The 8,979-nt window shown below is 40.6% G+C and overlaps 1 protein-coding gene across 2 annotated transcripts in view; it reads right to left on the bottom strand.

Annotated features, from left to right (window-relative positions):
- Positions 1-618: 618 nt before the first annotated feature.
- LRMDA (leucine rich melanocyte differentiation associated) overlaps positions 619-8,979 on the bottom strand; it is a 597,778-nt gene continuing 589,417 nt past the window's right edge. For both annotated transcript variants that reach the window (XM_071748288.1, XM_071748289.1), the window contains one exon: positions 619-2,800. In XM_071748288.1, the coding sequence (XP_071604389.1) occupies positions 2,721-2,800 (80 nt within the window). In that variant the 3' untranslated portion in view covers positions 619-2,720. The remainder of the gene's footprint in view (positions 2,801-8,979) is intronic.

Here is an 8,979-nt window from a genome sequence, read left to right as displayed (position 1 = left end):
TTAATCTTGAGAGGGAAAGATGTGTCATGTCTGGAGAAGAGAGAATAAAGGAGAGAAGAGTGGAATCTCTTGTTAGATTACTTTGCTGCAACTTTCATCCTAAACGACACTCAGTTCAGTTAAGAAATTCTGACAGAGTTCCCACCAAGGAAAAAATGAAGTGTAGATAGAAGCCCCAGGTTTGAAAAGTTTGCCATCTCTTAAAACACAGCTTAACACATCTGAAAATAAAATGTTCCACATATTCAAAAAAGGACTCGGGTACCATAAACAGTAATAAATCATCCATACTTATTTTTAAACAATATCCAAGTACACTTCAGTAATATAAAATAATTATGCATAGGTTATCCTTTTGGTTTTCCAGAATCAGTGACATTTAGTGTGAATTCCTTTTGAGCAAGTTTTAATTAGAGCTTTACCATATTTAACTGCAGATATACAATACCCCCAAGTGAAAACAAAAACCAAAATGGAAGAGGCTTTAATCACATCTCATGCCAAAAATATTTTTGCCTCTAAAGCTTTGCTGGGAAGGAAACACTCCCGAAAATGATACAAATGGTTTTGACATTAGGAAAAGTAAACAAGCAACATAAAGATGGAGAAATCATGTGGTCAGTTTGCAAGTGCTGTTTATTGTTTGAGGCAGGGTTAAAGCCTTTCATAAAGACAAGAAAATCCACGCAACCAGACTGAAAGTGACATTAGGTTATTCTAAACACCCCTATTCAGAACTCTGCTGCCTGTAATGTGCCATGCCCAAAATGTGTGGAGGCTTCAGAATAGACAACATGATGTGAACAAACCAGGATTGCTCTTCTTTTGGTAACCAAGAGAGATGACAAGTGCCCGAAGTATTTCTAAGGAGGTCTGGGTTTTGGGTTTTTTTTTCTTTATCTGGTATCTCCTAGGACTTCTAATGTGAACTGGCATTTCATTTGCAGCCATCTACAACGTTAGCAGAGGCATTAAAAGTGTCCAAAATGTGCATTTCAGACAGCAATGTGCATGGCCAACAGCTTGAACCACAGGGGGTGTGAACTGGATAGTTCTACCTTCACCACTGGTTTTAAGTATCTGTTAAAGATTTATTAATAGACTTTCAGAGGGGAGACTTCCATGTAGTCAGGATGACCTAAAAAGTTCAGCAGCACTAAGTTTTCCTCTGTCAATGTCTCATTCTTTTTTTCATTGGTCAAATCTGATTTTTCACAATATCCAGTTCACTTCACAACTACCTGATAGCAGTTCCCAAAAGTTGGCAGCTTCTAAAACCTGACATTTTTTCAACTGGGAGAGTGAATAAAGACCACTGAGTAATTTCAACCAAGCCCAAAGCAGGTGATGGCTCTCAACTGGGACCAAGATGCATGGGTTTGGAACTGCCCAAAGGTCAGAATTATTGCATTTTCCTTGGCCAAGCCCATTGTATTTAGGAGCTCTTAACACAATACATGTATTAAGCACTGGAAAAGGGTTTTTTTGTTGTCGTTGTTTTTTCATAGTATCAAGTTTATTTGAAATATGTCTCATCTGATTATCAGAAAAGCAGAAAATATGCCATGCATTTTTATTTTTTTCACTGAGAATTTGACAGTAGCCTTTCTTACAGAGACATCAAAAAGGATTAATCATAACTCATCTCTGTAACGTACTAGTAAGGCTCTTAATTATGTGAATCCTACCAGCTACTTTTATTGACTTTTTCCCCCCCTCTGAATAATCAGACCCATCTGGTGGCAATTTTGTTTTATATCACTCTACTTAAGCACTTTTTTCTTTCCAAATTTAAGCACTTAATTCTAAAGGTAATCTCTGTACAAGTTGTGCTCTAAACCAGCAAGTCAATATCAAAACTGAAGGCTTCTTCCAAATATATACAGTTAAGCTGTGCAAATATTCAACAGCATTAAAAAACAATTGCTTTTCTGAAGGTCAGAGTTAGGTACTGTGGAGATGTAATTTAGGAATTAACAGAGTTCTGTTTCCCTGCAAAACTGCTTAAATGCTTTTCTTTTGCCTACACACAAACATACAAATTGATATTACTTTTGATGGCTGGAATATTTTCAGGATATATTTTTTCCCCCTCTTGAAAGAAACAAATAATCCATTTAGGCTCATTTTAGGGGTTGGGGGTGACAGGACACACTGAGCAGAAAAAAAAAAAAAAAGCCAAACCCAAAAAAACCACGGTGAAAGGATTTGTGTAAGCATGTGGGAGATTATAGAAACACAAGCACTTAATTCCCAGGGGAAAAACATAAGAAGAGATAAGGGCTTTTTCATCTGAAATTATAGCTTCTCTCTTTTGTAAACACTCTGATATCACCAGTCACTTCGGCTCAACAGGCAAGCTGGAGATAAAGGCAGTGTTTTTGCTAAGGTGCTGGTGGATGGAGCATGCTCACTGAAGCCCCAGGTGTGACCCCTGTTCTTCTGCAAGCAGCAATTGGACCAGGCAATCCATCACTGAGCTCCTCCTGTCAGGCTGGGTGCTTGGCTGCAGCTGTCTGTCACACTGGTGGATGGGACCTGCTTAAAGGCAATCATGTCAGTCTCTATGTGACTACTCAGGCTAAGATAGAAGGATGATCTTGACAGGCTTGGCAAAGTCAGCAGAAGGCACTAAAGGACTTTAGTTACATGCTTAAAATTTAGATGCAATTTGGGATTTTCTGGGGAGGCAGTGAAGAGGCAGGAACCAATGCAGGGGTTTAGAGTTGGTCATCTCGGATGAATCTGTTGCCCTCCGAATGTTTCCCGTAGTAGATGTAGCGGCACCTTCCCAAAATGCCTGCAAGGAAGAAGAAATTCATTAGAGTTGGAAAAGCAGTGGAATAACATGCAAATGAAGCACGTAACCAAGGGAATTTGAAGGAGGGCAGGGAAGAGTTTTCTCTTGTCCTGCAGAAGTTTGTGCGTTGGAAATATTCAGGATTAACGTGAGCGTTCCAATCAGCAGCTTGGAATCCACTGGGAAAATAACTATCCATGTACCTGCTTGAGCCATCTCCTTAAAAGTGCATCCACAAGGATCTTCAAAAATGGGATAGAGTAAGACTGAGACCTCACAGTCTGAATTTTAAATCACAGGACATCTCTCCTGCTTTTGAAACCCTGAAAGTCTGAGCTGGAGTACTCTCTGTAATCTCCCTGCCACATGTTTACAGGGTTTTTCCATACAGGTAAATATTTAGCAAATAAAATTTCCAAAGTGGCTCTGCAAACAACATTCCAAGAGCAGTTCTAAATTATGCTAAATATAAGTACACAGAGCAGGCTCTCAAAAATCAGTAATAACGCTGCCTTTGGGAGACATGGCACATTATTCTGGGGGGGTACAGGCAGCAAGATGCCTGAGGAAGCTCTGAGTGCTGTGGGTGAGACACAGGTACCTGCAGAGCCCAAGCCCTTCTTGAAAAGCATCCCCTCTGGTGGTACTAAGTGGTATGTGAAAGCCTCAGCTCACAGTTGCATCCCACCTGTGAGCATCCTCAAAGATGCTAAATTTTACCAGCAGAGCTGCTCTTTGTGCCCCCAAGCACAAATTGTCAAAGTCAAGTCATGCCCCGTGCACAGAAGGAAGGTGAAAGAGTCTCCTCTATCTTGGGACTGTCTCAGAGCAGCAGTCACTGCTGCACCTACCTCAAGCCCAGAAGGGCAAATATAACCCAAGCCAAAGGAGGCAAGCACTGCCTTACAGCAAGGGGAAAGATGAGGGAGGAGCAGATCCTCAACTCATTGCTTCCCAGGGCTCACAAACAAATCCTGTGCTCACCTGCAGCATGGATTAAGTATGCAAGCTTTTAGATTCTGCATCTATTTTTATTTTTTCCAGTGTTTAGATAAGCAAATGAAGCTTTGGAAAAGCATGGGATGTACAGGATTCATGTTAACCACTGCTCTTCTTTCCTTCTAAGACATCAGGGTAGTAACACATTCCCAAGGAAAGATTTTTAAAAAATATAAATTGATAGGCCTGTCACTTGTTTTGAGAAACACGTTGCTCTTCAGGAAAACAGAAATGGGGACTACATGGTACAGTGCCTGATCCTTTTCCCCTCCTCTGGGGAACTCTCTTTACTAATTCCAATCATTTCACTGGTGGAGCAGCATCCCCATTCAAGGAGTGGCATTGCCATTCCCAAACAAGCTCCTAATGAACAGCAAGATTCTTTCCCCCTCTGCAGATGCCATCCCCAGTCAGGCTGCAGCAGGCTGAGGTTGGTAACGAGGCCATTTAGAGCTCTAAATGTAAAGGATCCAAAGAGTTTATTAATGGCATTCTTCAGCCTCCTTTTCAGTGGCATTGATAAAAGTCTTGTTTGAGGTCTGCCGCGTTTCTTAAGGGCTGGAAGAGAGACTGTTTATAGAGATGCTGGTGAGAGAGTGCTGTTTGATGAATGCTGGAGACTGGAGCTAGGTGTCAGCGCTTCGAAAATGAGGCAAGGACATGAGGTATTAATATTGTCAATGATCTCTTGACAGGAAAACAGATACTGCATTCACCGTCAGATTTAAATAGACATCAAGTGCATTAATGACAAAAGGGCAGACTTCAAACAAAGGGGGCTGTATGGTGCTGCGCTGAGCCCGTCTCCGAGTTGGCAAGAACCTGATCTGAAAAGACACTGTCAGGGCTAGAGACAGGGCTGGGATTGTGTGTGGTGACAGAAAACAGAGATGCTGACAGAGATACCGGTGCCATATTATGCCAAGTATATTCTAACACTGTCTCCAGCCCTAACTAAAGCTGACATCATTTCCTAGCGCTTCGAGTATCCTCCACTGCTCCGGCAGAATATTTCTCCCCAGACATCATTACAAACTCCACTCTAGTTTTCAAGTTACTGGCAGGCCTGTGCTGTGGTGGAGGCTGGGTCTAGAGGCCTAAGGATAACCTCAGTCAATCTAAATTTGGAGTTTGCTGGAGAAGTGCTCTCATTTTCACTGATATCTCGGCTACTTGAGGTGATCTGAACGCTAAAGTGTGAGGAGCTGTCACCTTGAATAAAATCCTTAAAGTGAAGACGCTGAGTTCCCGGGATGTTCAGCAAAGATGTCGGACAGTCTGGCAGCAGGAAATGAAATCCAGCTGCTGCTGCTCGCCTGGGGATAAAGGTGCTTGGGCTAGTGACAGTTAAAGTCAGCTGAAATTTTTGAACTCCTGCAGCCTACAATTGTTTAAATGAAGGAAGTGTTGTCTCCGCAGAGATTCCCTGCCCAGCCACACAGCTGTGATTCCATTGCCAGGCACGTTAAACACCCCGCTCCCAGAGCCTTGATAATAAAAGCACAGCTGAAAATGTTGCCACGAGACTTTATTTATCATGAAGGTTATTTGTAAAACAATAAGCTGGCTCATAAATTAAACACGGCGACTGGTTGGGGTTTTTGGTTTGGGTTTGTTTCCCCTCTCCATTTCCCACCTCCCTTTGGCAACAGCAAAATACTCCGAGCCCTGCAAAAGGCTCGTGTGCTGCAAGGAGAATTTTGATGCTAAGGTGTTTCACCAGTGAATTTAGGAAACCTACAGCTTCTCTTCTGCCTATCTGCTCTGGTTTTCATTCCCTGCAGTTGAGGGGCAGGAGCACGTTTGTGTTTTTGCACACAGACAAGGGGAGGAATAAGGGGGAAGCAAGATGTCTGTGGCTGCTGTGGTGGCTTTCAATTAAAATATCCAGCATGGGCCATAACAATCTAAGGATACCCCATATACATCAAAACACCACACAGCATCTTGAATGAGGTTTCTGTTTGTGGTTCTTAAGAAATGACAACACGAGGTCCCTTGAGGGATGATCTTCCCTGAATGAGGCTTCTAATTTTTCTGAAGTAGCTGCTTCTACCATCACCACAAGCTGTTAAACTATAATTATGAAAAAAAACGCATTGGGAAGAATAATTTTTAAATTCACTCTTTATCTTTTCAATGCTTTCCCCCTTTGGAATGGATGTTCTAATTATGCTGGGTAAGTAATGACCTTGCAGTTTCTTGCATGTGTTGTGGTATCAGTCTTTCCTCACAAACACATTGTAATGTCAGCTAACACCAGCTTTTCCTTAGCTGAGGGAAAACTCAATTATCCAAATAAATAAATAAATGCATACATGCATACTAAAGCACATGAAAAATTATTCAAGTCATGTTTGCTCCTTTTAATTTAGGCACGTGCTGCAGAGAGTGATGGTGCAGTTGGACCCCCAGACTCTTTCCTCGAGTAAAATAAAATAAAATGCAGATCTTCGTGGAATACATGAAAAATGGTAAAAAGAATTTGCAGTGTGATGTGCTAGACCTATAAATCATACAGCTTCCATCACAGGAAAAAACGCAGCTCAGGCCAACAGTGACCTGAAGAAATTGTCTGGCAGCATCTTGTCGCTTTTCTTGGTTCCATTTTTTTTCCTAGCAAATAAATGTTCTACATCTATTAAAAAACACACCTCCCAGCCTTCACAGCTGGGGCAGCTGTTACCAACTCAGCCTCCTCCAGTAGCATTCTGTTTTCTTTAAAAAGTAATTACTAAAACTGAGTAGTCAAGCCAAAACTTTTGCCTCCTCCATCAACTTCTATTGCCACATCTGCCCAAGATCCCGCTCAGGTCCTGGTTTTAACATCAAATGTTTTTAATAAGCCCCTCTGCAAGGGCAACCAGTGAATTATTCACAATTAAATTTGTTTGTCAAACACACTGGTTTTCAGTATACACCAGGGATTACATTTCAGTCCTGTCTTTCACATGGCCTACCAGAGGAGAGAGAAAGTGGGGGGCTGAAGTGGAGCCCTTCCCACACAGCCCCGATATTCGAGCAGAATTTCTGCTTTGCCTCCCTTTAATTTTAGAACAGTAACTAAATCCTCCACTGCCAATTTCTGTTTGATCCACATTAATCACTTTTTTCTGCAACCTGCTGTTGTATAGTTTTGCTATGGGCTATTAAACAGCTGCCACGTTCCACCAAGAAGCTGGGTGCGTTTCAGGGTGGTTGTACTACCAATCTGTAAATTGTTCTGAGACCCTTCAGGATGAAATATCAATACCATTATCATTTCTTGCATAGGCACCTGGGCATTTCCTACAATTAATGAACAGAAGTTGCAAAATTCCCTGAAATATTAAGATAAACTTCCTTTAAAGGAAAAGAATTCCCTACCTACAACATTTAGAGGAGAATAAATACCTAGCTACAACCAGTTTCAAGTCCACAATGCTACTGATTTAAGGAGAACGCCTCCAGCAGTTGAATTAATTAAAAACTCTTAAACTTTTTATCTAAGGGATGTGTAAAGCTGGCTTGAAACAAACAAAAAAAAATTTTAAGGAGTTTAGCAATTTTTTTATATTTATCTCCACAGATACTCTAACAACTTCAGCTAGTTGTCTAGTTCACATTTTCAATTCCACCTAAACTTCCTATGTTTTCTTTTTTTTTTTCTCCTGCTAAATCAGGAGCATCATCACATATATTCTCACAGTCAATTTCGTTTAAAAAGAAATAAAGAAATCACTCCTATCTAATTGTACCTGAGCTATTTTACAATCACCATTAAGAACATTAAAATAACATTGTAAAAAGGATCAAAATTCTGAAACATGCTTCTACATAATACTCACTTTGTAATCCTCAATTAATAATTTAAAACAAACAAACAAACCAACACACATCACAAAAACATCAGCCTGATGTTCAGCTGAAGCAGTTTGAAACCTGGAGAGCACAGCTACTTGTAAATCTTCATGGCACACTAGGGTGGGGGACTGGGAGAGGCTGGGAGGGGAAGAGAGATGATAAATATCAAACAGCAATAAGGAAAAAATAAGTTGATGTGAACCCAAGAAATTGACTTTTAGTTTTACTAAGAGTTAGGGCTGTAAGAACAGGGAGACAGGTTACAAATGCAAAAAAAAAAAAAAAAAAAAAAAAAATTAAAAGGACTTTTTTTTCTTAAAAAAAACCCCACTGAGTGTTTGTCCAAGTCACTCAGTCTTCTAAGGTTCATTCATCTGCTTTAATTTGCAGACATTTACTTATTTATAGCTGGACCTTCAGAGTTGTTTATGTAGAAACACTTTCTTGATATCTGTCAGAGCCAAACCCAGAAAAGAACACATGTTGATTTATGTTGTTGGCCCATGTTCTGTAAAATGGACCACATTTAATCAAAAAAATTAAAATTATAAACTACTTATAGGACAAGAAGGGAGGGAATTAGAAACAGACTTTTTGTAGCTCATGTTGCCTGCTGGTGGAATAGAATAAGTGTTTCTATTGAATATGCTCCAGTCTATGAACTTTCTGAAAAATTTGAGATCACATGGAAGATTAGAAAAAAAGGTGTGAAGGATCACCTGGGTCACCACATCCTCCCACAAAGAAGCCAAGGAACTCAGAGAGGTCCACTCAGACTTCTACCCTGCCCCAGCAAAAAAAACCCCACTGTCAGTATGAAGAAGCTCAAAACCTTCAAGATGATACAAGGAAAGAACAGAAAAGTTGCAGCTTTCATCACAGATGTGAAGAGATCTCTGATGACCACAATTAAACCTCTTGGTTACAACCCCAGTTTCCAGAATCCAGATTACAGGTTGGAGTCAAGACCCAGGATCCAGACTCCTTATAGAAGAGCTGAGGGAGCAACAGAAAGAGGAGCACAAACCACATAAGGACCTGAATTCCTTTGCTTGTGCTACAGCTGAAGGCTGTAGAGGGATTAGCTTATAAAGACCTAAATATCACAGCAATGAACCAAAAGCAAACAAAAATTCCCTAAAATGGTACCATAAAATACTCACAAGTGCTCAGCTGACAAGTGGACAATTAGCTTCCCCTACTTTATACACGATTTTCTTTATTTTTCAGAGGATGGAAGCACTAAATGTAAGCAAACCCAACACATAATTCCTCTAAAACTGTCTGGGCATAAAAGGTTCAGGTGGTGCTTGAGAAGGCCAAGGACAGAGCTCACT

Source organism: Heliangelus exortis, chromosome 7 (assembly GCF_036169615.1).
Source record: "Heliangelus exortis chromosome 7, bHelExo1.hap1, whole genome shotgun sequence".
Classification (NCBI taxonomy): domain Eukaryota; kingdom Metazoa; phylum Chordata; class Aves; order Apodiformes; family Trochilidae; genus Heliangelus; species Heliangelus exortis.
Note: the sequence above shows the minus strand (reverse complement) of the source record. Positions and strands in the feature narration are given on the sequence as shown.